This window comes from Oncorhynchus clarkii, chromosome 33 (assembly GCF_045791955.1).
Source record: "Oncorhynchus clarkii lewisi isolate Uvic-CL-2024 chromosome 33, UVic_Ocla_1.0, whole genome shotgun sequence".
In the NCBI taxonomy this organism is placed as follows: domain Eukaryota; kingdom Metazoa; phylum Chordata; class Actinopteri; order Salmoniformes; family Salmonidae; genus Oncorhynchus; species Oncorhynchus clarkii.
This window is the reverse complement of record NC_092179.1, coordinates 39115853-39130104: the sequence shown is the minus strand read 5'-3', so window position 1 is coordinate 39130104 and position 14252 is coordinate 39115853. Positions and strand designations below refer to the sequence as shown.

General features: G+C 42.6%; 1 protein-coding gene across 1 annotated transcript; it reads left to right on the top strand.

Moving 5' to 3' along the window:
* Positions 1–10214: 10214 nt before the first annotated feature.
* Positions 10215–12330, top strand: LOC139392987 (interferon gamma 1-like). The gene is made up of 4 exons (XM_071141295.1): positions 10215–10367; positions 10788–10862; positions 11649–11843; positions 12214–12330. The coding sequence occupies exons 1-4, from the start codon at positions 10215–10217 to the stop codon at positions 12328–12330; spliced, it is 540 nt and encodes a 179-aa protein (XP_070997396.1).
* Positions 12331–14252: the final 1922 nt, after the last annotated feature.

Here is a 14252-nt window from a genome sequence, read left to right as displayed (position 1 = left end):
AGATAAGACACATTTGAAGATAAGATAACATAAGATAAAGGTGAAGATAACAAAGATAACATTAAGATAAGATAACATAAAGATAAGATAACATAAAGTTAAGATAACATAAAGATAAGTGTGAAGATAAGATTACATAACACTACATGACATAAAGATAAGACGACATGACGTAAAGAATAGATTAGATTAGATAAAGATAAGATAAGATGGCATAAAGGATAGATGACATGACATAAAGATCAGATGACATGACATAAAGAATAGATTAGATTAGATAAAGATAAGAGATATAGTTTCATTTTGGTAGAAATAGCTGAGTGCTACACAGCATCATACTTCCTGTGGGAAATTCAGGAAGTGTAGCAGCCACAGAGACACTTTTACCTTGGTAGACAATTCACTGTGGTTTGGAAATAACTTTGCTGCTAGACACCTTCAACTTCTAGTAATGCTTACAATGTGGAAACTCAGACTCTGTATGTATCCAAAATCACACCATATATAGTTCACTACTTTTGACCAGGGCCCAAAGCGTAGTGCACTATGTAGGGAATAGTTTGCCATTTGGGATGTAATATTGTTGATGCAAATTTTCAATTTTTACAAGAACAACTTTCCTATATATCACACTACTCAGCCTAGGTTTACTCCTATTTATCACACCAATTCAGCCCAGGTTACCTCATATACAGTGGGGCAGAAAAGTATTTAGTCAGCCACCAATTGTGCAAGTTCTCCCACTTAAAAAGATGAGAGAGGCCTGTAATTTTCATCATAGGTACATTTCAACTATGACAGAAAAAATTAGAAAAAAAATCCAGAAAATCCCATTGTAGGATTTTAAATTAATTTCAAATACTTATGGCATGCAATAGAATGCAAATTAATTACTTAAAAATCATACAATGGGATTTTCTCTCACAGTTGAAGTGTACCTATGATAAAAATTACAGACCTCGACATGCTTTGTAAGTAGGAAGACCTGCAAAATCGGCAGTGTATCAAATACTTGTTCTCCCCACTGTATATATTGTTTAGCAGACATTGATATCATACAGTAGTGAGTGCACACATTACGTTTTTTTTCTGTACTGGTCTCCCGTGGGAATCAAACCCACAACCCTGGCTTTGTAAGCACCAGGCTCTACCAAATGAGCCACACAGGAAACACATGATAAGGATCAGGCCACTTCACATGCTCTTGTATTCCAAGCCCTTCAGCGTTCACTTTGTTCCACTTTGGCCAATGCAGTTCCTCTCTACACGTCACCCATAAGGCCACTGTGACCTCACAACATATAGAGTTTCTGTACAAATAGATCAATAAAGGGAGGATTGTATTGTATTGTAGATGCATTGGTCCTGAAAACGTTGTTAAGACTGTTGACAAAGTTATTTGAGATTAAAGAGATAAGAGGCTGTTGAACAAGTGGATATGTTCCAAATGGCACCCTATTCCCTATTTAGTGCACTACTTTAGACCAGGGCCCATAGGAGTTTTGCACTACTTTAGACCAGGGCCCATAGGGGTAGTGCACTACTTTAGATCGGGGCCCATAGGGGTAGGGAACTACTTTAAACCAGGGCCCATAGGGGTAGGGAACTACTTTAGACCAGGGCCCATAGTGGTAGGGAACTACTTTAGACCAGGGCACATAGGGGTTTTGCACTACTTTAGACCAGGGCCCATAGGGGTAGGGGACTACTTTAGACCAGGGCCCATGGGGTAGGGAACTACTTTAGACCAGGGCCCATAGGGGTAGTGCACTACTTTAGACCAGGGCCCATAGGGGTAGGGAACTACTTTAGACCAGGGCCCATAGTGGTAGGGAACTACTTTAGACCAGGGCCCATAGGGGTAGTGCACTACTTTAGACCAGGGCCCATAGTGGTAGGGAACAACTTTAGACCAGGGCCCATAGGGGTAGGGAACTACTTTAGACCAGGGCACATAGGGGTAGGGAACTACTTTAGACCAGGGCCCATAGTGGAGGGAACTACTTTAGACCAGGACCCATAGGGGTAGTGCACTACTTTAGACCAGGACCCATAGGGGTAGGGAACTACTTTAGACCAGGGCCCATGGGGGTAGTGCACTACTTTAGACCAGGGCCCATAGGGTAGTGCACTACTTCAGACCAGGGCCCATAGGGGTAGGGAACTACTTTAGACCAGGACCCATAGGGGTAGTGCACTACTTTAGACCAGGACCCATGGGGGTAGTGCACTACTTTAGACCAGGGCACATAGGGGAAGTGCACTACTTTAGACCAGGGCTCATAGGGGAAGTGCACTACTTTAGACCAGGGCCCATGGGGGTAGTGCACTATATAAGGATTACTGAACGGAATACGTGAGTGGGGAGAGAAAAGCTGAGTGTCTTTCTGTGCATCATGGTTGGAACCACAACTGGTTACTAGTAGTTGCTACACCACATCATCAGCATTAACTATAAGACTAACCACAGCTGGTTACTAGTAGTTCCTACTCCACATCATCAGCATTATCTATAAGACTAACCACAACTGGTTACTAGTAGTTCCTACACCACATCATCAGCATTATCTATAAGACTAACCACAGCTGGTTACTAGTAGTTCCTACTCCACGTCATCAGCATTATCTATAAGACTAACCACAGCTGGTTGCTAGTAGTTCCTACATCACGTCATCAGCATTATATATAAGACTAACCACAACTGGTTACTAGTAGTTCCTACACCACATCATCAGCATTAACTATAAGACTAACCACAGCTGGTTACTAGTAGTTCCTACTCCACGTCATCAGCATTATCTATAAGACTAACCACAGCTGGTTACTAGTAGTTCCTACACCACCTCACCAGCATTATCTATAAGACTAACCACAGCTGGTTACTAGTAGTTCCTACTCCACGTCATCAGCATTATCTATAAGACTAACCACAGCTGGTTACTAGTAGTTCCTACACCACCTCATCAGCATTATCTATAAGACTAACCACAGCTGGTTACTAGTAGTTCCTACTCCACGTCATCAGCATTATCTATAAGACTAACCACAGCTGGTTACTAGTAGTTCCTATACCACATCATCAGCATTATCTATAAGACTAATCACAGCTGGTTACTAGTAGTTCCTACACCACATCATCAGCATTATCTATAGGACTAACCACAGCTGGTTACTAGTAGTTCCTACTCCACATCATCAGCATTATCTATAAGACTAACCACAGCTGGTTACTAGTAGTTCCTACTCCACGTCATCAGCATTATCTATACGACTAACCACAGCTGGTTACTAGTAGTTCCTACTCCACGTCATCAGCATTATCTATAAGACTAACCACAGCTGGTTGCTAGTAGTTCCTACACCACCTCATCAGCATTATCTATAAGACTAACCACAGCTGGTTACTAGTAGTTCCTACTCCACGTCATCAGCATTATCTATAAGACTAACCACAGCTGGTTACTAGTAGTTCCTACACCACATCATCAGCATTATCTATAAGACTAACCACAGCTGGTTACTAGTAGTTCCTACACCACATCATCAGCATTATCTATAAGACTAACCACAACTGGTTACTAGTAGTTCCTACACCACATCATCAGCATTATCTATAAGATCACGTTTCAGACTAGGACATGATAATGTTGGGTAGTGGAGGTGGTAGGTATTTAGACATGATAATGTTGGGTAGTAGAGGTGGTAGGTATTTAGATACGATAATGTTGGGTAGTGGAGGTGGTAGGTATTTAGACATGATAATGTTGGGTAGTGGAGGTGGTAGGTATTTAGACATGATAATGTTGGGTGGTGGAGGTGGTAGGTATTTAGACATGATAATGTTGGGTAGTGGAGGTGGTAGGTATTTAGACATTTCTCTGGGTAGTGGAGGTGGTAGGTATTTAGACATGTCTCTGGGTAGTGAAGGTGGTAGATATTTAGACATGATAATGTTTGGTAGTGGAGGTGGTAGGTATTTAGACATGTAACTGGGTAGTGAAGGTGGTAGATATTTAGACATGATAATGTTGGGTAGTGGAAGTGGTAGGTATTTAGAGATGACAATGTTAGGTAATGGAGGTGGTAGATATTTAGACATGGCAATGGGTAGTGGAGGTGGTAGGTATTTAGACATGATAATGTTGAGTATTGGAGGTGGTAGGAATTTAGACGTGATAATGTTGAGTAGTGGAATTGGTAGGTATTTAGACATGATAATGTTAGGTAGAGGAGGTGGTAGGTATTTAGACATGTCTCTGGGTAATGGAGATGGTAGGTATTTAGACATGATCATGTTGGGTAGTGGAGGTGGTAGGTATTTAGACATGGCAATGGGTAGTGGAGGTGGTAGGTAATTAGACATAATAATGTTGGGTAGTGAAGGTGGTAGGTATTTAGACATGATCATGTTGGGTAGTGGAGGTGGTAGGTAGGTATTTAGACATGTCTCTGGGTGGTGGAGGTGGTAGGTATTTAGAAATGATAATGTTGGGTAGTGGAGGTGGTAGGTATTTAGACATGTAACTGGATAGTGAAGGTGGTAGATATTTAGACATGATAATGTTGGGTAGTGGAGGTGGTAGGTATTTAGACATGTAACTGGGTAGTGAAGGTGGTAGATATTTAGACATGATAATGTTGGGTAGTGGAAGTGGTAGGTATTTAGAGATGACAATGTTAGGTAATGGAGGTGGTAGGTATTTAGACATGATAATGTTGGGTAGTGGAGGTGGTAGTTATTTAGACATGATAATGTTGAGTATTGGAGGTGGCAGGAATTTAGACGTGATAATGTTAGGTAGAGGAGGTGGTAGGTATTTTGACATGTCTATGGGTAGTGGAGGTGGTAGGTATTTAGACATGTCTCTGGGTAGTGGAGGTGGTAGGTAATTAGACATGAAAATGTTGGGTAGTGAAGGTGGTAGGTTTTTAGACATGATAATGTTAGGTAGTGGAGGTAGTAGGTAATGAGACATGTCTCTGGGTGGTGGAGGTGGTAGGTATTTAGAAATGATAATGTTGGGTAGTGGAGGTGGTAGGTATTTAGACATGTCTCTGGGTAGTGGAGGTGGTAGGTATTTAGACATGACAATGTTGGGTAGTGAAGGTGGTAGGTATTTAGACATGATAATGTTGGGTAGTGGAGATAGTAGGTAATTAGACATGTCTCTGGGTGGTGGAGGTGGTAGGTAATTAGATATGATAATGTTGGGTAGTGGAGGTGGTAGGTATTTAGACATGTCTCTGGGTAGTGGAGGTGGTAGGTAATTAGACATGTCTCTGGGTAGTGGAGGTGGTAGGTATTTAGACATGTCTCTGGGTAGTGGAGGTGGTAGGTATTAGACATGATAATGTTAGGTAGTGGAGGTGGTAGGTATTTAGACATGTCTCTGGGTAGTGGAGGTGGTAGTTATTTAGACATGTCTCTGGGTAGTGGAGGTGGTAGGTATTTAGACATGTCTCTGGGTGGTGGAGGTGGTAGGTATTTAGAAATGATAATGTTGGGTAGTGGAGGTGGTAGGTATTTAGACATGTCTCTGGGTAGTGGAGGTGGTAGGTATTTAGACATGATAATGTTGGGTAGTGGAGGTGGTAGGTATTTAGAGATGACAATGTTAGGTAATGGAGGTGGTAGGCATTTAGACATGATAATGTTGGGTAGTGAAGGTGGTAGGTATTTAGACATGATAATGTTGGGTAGTGGAGGTGGTAGGTAATTAGACATGTCTCTGGGTGGTGGAGGTGGTAGGTAATTAGATATGATAATGTTGGGTAGTGGAGGTGGTAGGTATTTAGACATGTCTCTGGGTAGTGGAGGTGGTAGGTAATTAGACATGTCTCTGGGTAGTGGAGGTGGTAGGTATTTAGACATGTCTCTGGGTAGTGGAGGTGGTAGGTATTAGACATGATAATGTTAGGTAGTGGAGGTGGTAGGTATTTAGACATGTCTCTGGGTAGTGGAGGTGGTAGGTATTTAGACATGTCTCTGGGTAGTGGAGGTGGTAGGTATTTAGACATGTCTCTGGGTAGTGGAGGTGGTTGGTATTTAGACATGATAATGTTAGGTAGTGGAGGTGGTAGGTATTTAGACATGTCTCTGGGTAGTGGAGGTGGTAGGTATTTAGACATGATAATGTTGGGTAGTGGAGGTGTTAGATATTTAGACATGTCTCTGGGTAGTGGAGGTGGTAGGTATTTAGACATGTCTCTGGGTAGTGGAGGTGGTAGGTATTTAGACATGTCTCTGGGTAGTGGAGGTGGTAGGTATTTAGACATGATAATGTTGGGTAGTGGAGGTGTTAGATATTTAGACATGTCTCTGGGTAGTGGAGGTGGTAGGTATTTAGACATGTCTCTGGGTAATGGAGGTGGTAGGTATTTAGAAATGTAACTGGGTAGTGAAGGGGGTTGTTATTTAGACATGATAATGTTGGGTAGTGGAGGTGGTAGGTATTTAGAGATGACAATGTTAGGTAATGGAGGTGGTAGGCATTTAGACATGATAATGTTGGGTAGTGGAGGTGGTAGGTATTTAGACATGATAATGTTGGGTGGTGGAGGTGGTAGGTATTTAGACATGATAATGTTGGGTCGGTAGGTATTTTGACATGTCTCTGGGTAGTGGAGATGGTAGGTATTTAGACATATCTCTGGGTAGTGGAGGTGGTAGGTATTTAGACATTTCTCTGGGTAGTGGAGATGGTAGGTATTTAGACATATCTCTGGGTAGTGGAGGTGGTAGGTATTTAGTCATGTATCTGGGTAGTAGAGGTCGTAGGTATTTAGACATGATAATGTTGGGTAGTGGAGGTGGTAGGTATTTAGACATGTCTCTGGGTAGTGGAGGTGGTAGGTATTTAGACATGTCTCTGGGTAGTGGAGGTGGTAGGTATTTAGACATGTCTCTGGGTAATGGAGGTGGTAGGTATTTAGACATGTCTCTGGGTAGTGGAGGTGGTAGGTATTTAGACATGTCTCTGGGTAGTGGAGGTGGTAGGTATTTAGACATTTCACTGGGTAATGGAGGTGGTAGGTATTTAGACATGTCTCTGGGTAGTGGAGGTGGTAGGTATTTAGACATGATAATGTTGGGTAGTGGAGGTGGTAGGTATTTAGACATGATAATGTTGGGTAGTGGAGGTGGAAGGTATTTAGACATTTCTCTGGGTAGTGGAGATGGTAGGTATTTAGATATGTCTCTGGGTAGTGGAGGTGGTAGGTATTTAGACATTTCTCTGGGTAGTGGAGATGGTAGGTATTTAGACATGTCTCTGGGTAGTGGAGGTGGTAGGTATTTAGTCATGATAATGTTGGGTAGTGGAGGTGGTAGGTATTTAGACATGTCTCTGGGTAGTGGAGGTGGTAGGTATTTAGACATTTCTCTGGGTAATGGAGGTGGTAGGTATTTAGACATGTCTCTGGGTAGTGGAGGTGGTAGGTATTTAGACATGTCTCTGGGTAGTGGAGGTGGTAGGTATTTAGACATTTCTCTGGGTAGTGGAGGTGGTAGGTATTTAGACATGTCTCTGGGTAGTGGAGGTGGTAGGTATTTAGACATGTCTCAGGGTAGTGGAGGTGCTAGGTATTTAGACATGTCTCTGGGTAGTGGAGGTGGTAGGTATTTAGACATGTCTCTGGGTAGTGGAGGTAGTAGGTTTTTAGACATGTCTCTGGGTAGTGGAGGTGGTAGGTATTTAGACATGTCTCTGGGTAGTGGAGGTGGTAGGTATTTAGACATGTCTCTGGGTAGTGGAGGTGGTAGGTTTTTAGACATGTCTCTGGGTAGTGGAGTTGGTAGGTATTTAGACATGTCTCTGGGTAGTAGAGGTGGTAGGTATTTAGACATGATAATGTTGGGTAGTGGAGGTGGTAGGTATTTAGACATGTCTCTGGGTAGTGGAGGTGCTAGGTATTTAGACATGTCTCTGGGTAGTGGAGGTGGTAGGTATTTAGACATGTATCTGGGTAGTGGAGGTGGTAGGTATTTAGACATGTCTCTGGGTAGTGGAGTGTATATATATTTAAGTTAAATAATGTAATATAACTGGAGGTGTACCTGTGGATGTATTTCAAAGCCTATCTTTAAACTCAGTGCCTTTTTGCTTGACATCATGGGAATATCAAAAGATCTCTTTTTTTTTGTAGACCTCCACAAGTCTGGTTCATCCTTGGAAGCAATTTCCAAACACCTGAAGGTACCACGTTCAGCTGTACAAGCAACAGTACACAAGTATAAACACCATGGGACCACCCAGCCGTCATACCTCTCAGGAAGGAGACTCGTTCTGTCTCCTGGAGATGAACGTACTTTGGTGCGAAAGGTGCAAATCAATCCCAGAACAACAGCAAAGGACCTTGTGAAGATGCTGGAGGAAACAGGTACAAAAGATTCTATATCCATAGTAAAACGAGTCCTAAATCGACATAACCTGAAAGGCCGCTCAGCAAGGAAGAAGCCACTACTCCTAAACCACCATTGAAAGGCCAGACTACGGTTTGCAACAGCACATGGGGAATGTCTTCTGGGCCGATGAAACAAAAATGGAACTTTTTGGCCATAATGACCTTCGTTATGTTTAGAGGAAAAAGGGGAGGCTTTCAAGCCGAAGAACACCATCCCAACCTTGAAGAACGGGGGTGGCAGCATCGTGTTGTGAGGGTGCTTTGCTGCAGAATGGACCGGTGCACTTCACAAAAAAGATGAGATCATGAGGCAGGATAATTATGTGGAAATCATTTTACCTTCATTTAACTAGGCAAGTCAGTTAAGAACAAATTCTTATTATCAATGACGGCCTAGTGGGTTAACTGCCTGTTCAGGGGCAGAACGACAGATTTGTACATTGTCAGCTCAGGGGTTTGAACTTGCAACCTTTCCGGTTACTAGTCCAACACTCTAACCGCTAAGCTACCCTGCCGCCCCAGCAACATCTCCAGACATCATTCAGGAAGTTAAAGCTTGATCGCAAATGGGTCTCTAAAAGGACAATGACCCCAATCATACTTCCAAAATTGTGCCAAAATGGCTTAAGCCAAAGTTTTGAAGTGGCCATCACAAAGCTTTGACCTCAATCCCATAGAAAAGATGTGGGCAGAACTGAAAAAGTGTGTGCGAGCAATGAGGCTTACAAACCTGACTCAGTTACACCAACTCTGTCAGGAGGAATGGGCCAAAATTCACCCAACTTATTGTGGGAAGCTTGTTGAAGGCTACCAAAAATGTTTGACTCAAGTTAAACAATTTAAAGGCAATGCTACCAAATACTCATTGAGTGTATGTAAACTTCTGACCCACTGGCAATGTGATGAAAGAAATAAAAGCTGAAATAAATCATTCTCTCTACTATTATTCTGACATTTCACATTTTTTTTTTCAATTTCAGTCATTTATCAGACGCTCTTATCCAGAGAGACTTACATCATCAGTGGATTCATATGAAGATAGCTAAGTGACAAAACAACCAACATTTTCCCTCTACAAAGTAGCCAGCGGGAGCAGGAAAAGACAAGTGCATTAGCTGAGAAGGCAGATTGTCATACTCCTAATCACCAACCTCTGACAACAGTATCTACACTCTTAGAAAAAAGGGTTCCAAAAGGGTTCTTCGGGTTCTTTGGAACCCTTTGAGTTCCAGGTTTCTCCATGAGGTCAGCCGAAACACCCTTTTAGGTTCTAGATACCAACCTTTATTTCCACATGTCACTCAACAAACTGACTCACCCGTCTCCCCCGCCCCCGTAGTGGCCCTTCCAAAACATCCCTCGATAATGACCTGATCAGAGGTAGCGCGGGGGGTGGGGGGGTGGGGGGGGGGGGGGGGTATTGGGGAAGAGTCACCCATTTAGGAGCAGAACATCTCTGATTTAAAGGAAACCTACTGAGAAGAGGAACCCACAAACCCCAAAACCTCTGTAACCTCTAACCATCGTCATTCTCTCCAACAGACTCTGCTGCTGCACAGCTCTCTGTCTCACATATAAATAAACCCCAGAGAGACACCAGGCCACCATTACTGACTCACATTGACACTCCATCTACAGACAGGTACAGTCAACAGAAACTCCACAGCTTATCTCTAAAAGGACTCTCAAAGACTCTCAAGACTCTCAAAGAATTTCTCAAAGACTTCTCAAGGGCATAGTTTGATATATTTTACGGGGCTTTTGTTCTGTGGATTGAAAGAACGTGAGCCACGTGAGCCAGGATAATAATATGAATTCAGCCCTGGATCTGGTGGTGGTAGTATGGTTGGGATTCTGCTCTGTAGTGGTTCTGGGACGCCCCCACCACTCTGGCGCTGACCTTGGGGCCAGATTCGTGTCCGAAAACATGGAGAAGGACATCAAAGCCCTGGAAGACCCTTTGGTGAGTTACAATAGAAAGCCTTAAACCTGTTTAAACTGATTTATCTGGTCTGTGGTCATGGATGTGTCCCAAACAGCACCCTATTCAGGATATAGTGCAGTACTTTGGCCATGTACCACAAACCCTGAGGTTCCTTCTTGCTTTTATAAAGAGGTTACCAATGTAAATTAGAACGTTAAATAAGTCATTTTTTGTGATGTAGGGTCTGATATACCATAGCTTTCAGCCAATCAGCATTCAGGGCACGACCCACCAAGGCCAAAATATCTTATAATGCCTAATGCATGTGGTACTATGACAGTCCTGTCCTGTACTACTGAGAGGTTCCCTTCTCCTGGCCTTCATCACATGACCAACAAGAAACGTACAGTCAATTTATAGACGTCTTGGGATTTTATCACTTTTACACGTTTTATTTAGAAACTGCTGGACACCAAATTGGTCGGCGAACCTGTCTTCCGGATCCTCATGGGAGAGCTTGATGTCAAGTTTGAGGTAAATATCTAATATTAATTTCAGTTTTTCAACAAATGTTACTGAACTCAAAAAGCTCTGTAGATAGTTGGATTTTTTCATTTTAAAGCCAACATTACTTGTAGATTCAACCTGCTGGCCCTGCTGTTGTATATTTAACCTGCTGGCCCTGTGATTATAGATTCAACCTGCTAGCCCTGCTATTGTAGATTCTACCTGCTGGCCCTGCAATTTTAGATTCAACTTGCTGGCCCTGGGATTATAGATTCAACCTGCTGGCCTTGCTATTGTAGATTCTACCTGCTGGCCATGCTATTGTAGATTCAACCTGCTGGCCCTTCTATTTTAGATTTAACCTGCTGGCCCTGCTATTGTAGATTCAACTTGCTGGCCCTGCTATTGTAGATTCAACCTGCCGGCCCTGCTATTGTAGATCAAATTCAATGTCTGCTTAGCTGCTGGCACTGCTATTGTAGATTCAACTTGCTGGCCCTGTCAACCTGCTGGCCCTGCTATTGTAGATTAAATTCAAGGTCTGCTAAACTGCTGGCCCTGCTATTGTAGATTCAACCTCAAGGTCTGCTGTCACATGTACCGAGGATGTTCTCATTGTTAATGGTGTGCCTTTCCCCCTGTCCTCCCCATTCTCCCTGTTTTTCTCTCTGTCTCTCACTTTCTCTCTCTCTGTCTCTCTCTCTCTCTCTGTCTCTCTCTCTCTCTCTCCCCCCACCCCCCCCCCCCGTCTCACTCTCTCTCTCTCTCTCTCTCTCTCTCTCCTCTCCCCTTTTGTGGTCTTCTCTCCATTAGAAGCATGAACAGTGGCTGCTCCTGAACGCCACTCTGGATGTCTACCTAAACATCTTCTCCAACATGCTGAAGGAGAACCATCCAGAGGAAGTCAAGCAGGGCCTCAGCAGACTCCGCGGGAAGGTGGAGGACCTGAAGAGGAACTACTACCAGGACAGACTGAAGATGAAGATACAGGATCTGGCAGACATTAAGGTCAAAAGACTAAACTAGGTTATTCACTAATTCTGTTTACATCCCAAATGGCATCCTATTCCCTATATAGTGCACTACTTTTAACCAGAGCCCTATAGGCAGTGCACTATATAGGGAATGTGGTACCATTTGGGATGAGTCCGTATAAAAAAAGAATTGTGTGTGACAGAGAGAGTGAGAGAGAGTGGGAGAGAGAGTGAGAGAGAGTGAGAGAGAGAGAGAGAGAGAGAGAGAGAGAGTAAATGTGTGCTTGTGTGTCGTTTTTTAACAGTCCATTGTTGTCTGAATGCCGTCTTCCAAGAGTGGACACTCCACTGGTCAGGTCAAGATGATGACGTCTCTCTAAATGTATGTTGTGACTTCTGTTTAGACCAACGATGCTGTTGTCCAGAGGAAGGCTGTGAACGAGTTCAAAGAGGTCTACCAGAGAGCTTCCCATCTGGGGACCATTCTCCATCAGAGAGCTGAGAAGGTCACACAGAGCTGAGACCAGACAGAACCACCAACTGACTGATTGAAGACAGAGACTACAGACTGTAATACATTAGGAAAGTGTGATGTCATTTCACTACCGGTATCCACTTCAAGCGCAGAACCTGCTGAAATGAAAACTCAACCGAGCACCTTCATAAAAGGCATCGGGTAGAAGTAAATGAATCCATATAATTTCATATATTACCTGAAATTGGCCTGTTTTCATGAATTGAATGATATAATCTTGTAGTGCAGTCAAAAACAGGAGAAGTGGATACCTGAAGAAAGGTGTAAACAGTCACTTTCCCAACGTAAACTTAACAACTGTCTCACAGCTTCCTCACCTACTGGTCACCATGCTTGTTCACGGTGCTATTTATTTAACTTAAACATTATTTAACATATTTATTTAAAATTTAAGTGCAATGTGATGTAATTATTTATAGTAGTGAATATTTATCAACTTTGTATGACTTTCCATTGGTACTTATAACAGTGGTGATGTAGTACTATGTGATTTGACATCATGGTTCACATTCAATGGATCAAATGTTCTGTATTTATATCCTGGGAATAAATTCTCCTGAAAATATATCCTGTTACATGTGTCATGACGTTGCCCTCTTTGGGTACAGCAAGCCCCATCTCCCTCTCCCTGTCTCCTACACACAGGCTGCTGTGGTCAGAGAGAGGTCGTAAATTCCTGGAGGAGATTATCTCCTCATGGCCACAGTATAGAGACAGAGTGAATTTTCCTAGAGAACAAAGGAATTTCTTCCACCTCACAGAACTTGAACAACATTTATGTTCTAGAGAAGGTATAAAAGATCGGTTAAGAATCCAGCTATGAACTGGTCCGTTTGGTACAATTTTGTGAAACTCATGGGAGACAATACGGCCACATTACCATAACGCTGTTTATATTATAGCCTCAGATATGAGGTTTACATCTAGATGTTGTACAAGATGAATGAGTGAGGATGATACTGTTTATAAAATTGTGTAATGTGATCTTGGACTGTTTAATGAAGGAAACTCCAATTCCCTTTTGAGTTGAACTAAATCAGAGGACCACCCATGAGCTCAGTTAGGGTCGGGCATCCGGGGACAGGCCCTTTTCTGCAACTCCCGAATAAAAACCTCACTTTGAGAATTTCTCAACAGACCATGATTCCCTCAATTACGAGAGGACAAGGTTTGCAGACCAGCTTACCTCGATAACAAGAGGGCCAAGTATTGAGTAGATGGCTGAATCTTTTAACCATACCACATGGTTAAACTCTTAGACTATTGATACCGACAGAATAAGAACAAGTCTTTGATATTAATTACTAGTCTGCAGCTAGGAATTCGGTATCATTGAACGCTTTGAACGACAACCGCCAAAACATTAATTCTATAACGACATGAATGAATGTCACTCTGAAATATCCATCCTAACCACGACAGAGAGAGAGAGAGAGAGAGAGAGAGAGAGAGAGAGAGAGAGAAAGCGGACAGACTCTCCAACAGAAACAATCTTTTCAACAGAGATCCCGACAACACACTGAGCGTAAATATATATATTGATTGCAATGGTTCCAGAATGAGTGAGCGTTCATGTGCAAAGGATTAGCATTTCAATTGTTATAATTATCAACTGTGTGTTGTCTTATCTCAGTCGACCCCCACTTCCCCTTTGTACACCAAGCAGCGATGCCGGTTTATCCCACTAGGGAAACTCCGTTATCATTTCCTTGTAACAATCTACTGTTTATTTATGCATTTCTGTGAATTACTTAGTTAGTAAATAAATGATTTAAGACAATTGATGTATGGATGACTCATAGTGAAAACTGGGTTCGTGCAGATAACCAAGACTTTACGACGTTTGGAATGAGACTAACATGAGGTAAAATAGAGAATAAGTCATTAATCAGAAGACTAATTGATCAG

Coding starts and splice junctions, on each gene's coding strand:
- LOC139392987 (XM_071141295.1), top strand. CDS start 10,215: ATGAATTCAGCCCTGGATCTGGTGGTGGTAGTATGGTTGGGATTCTGC. Junction 10,368..10,787: donor AAGCCCTGGAAGACCCTTTG/GTGAGTTACAAT, acceptor CGTTTTATTTAG/AAACTGCTGGACACCAAATT. Junction 10,863..11,648: donor AGCTTGATGTCAAGTTTGAG/GTAAATATCTAA, acceptor TCTCTCCATTAG/AAGCATGAACAGTGGCTGCT.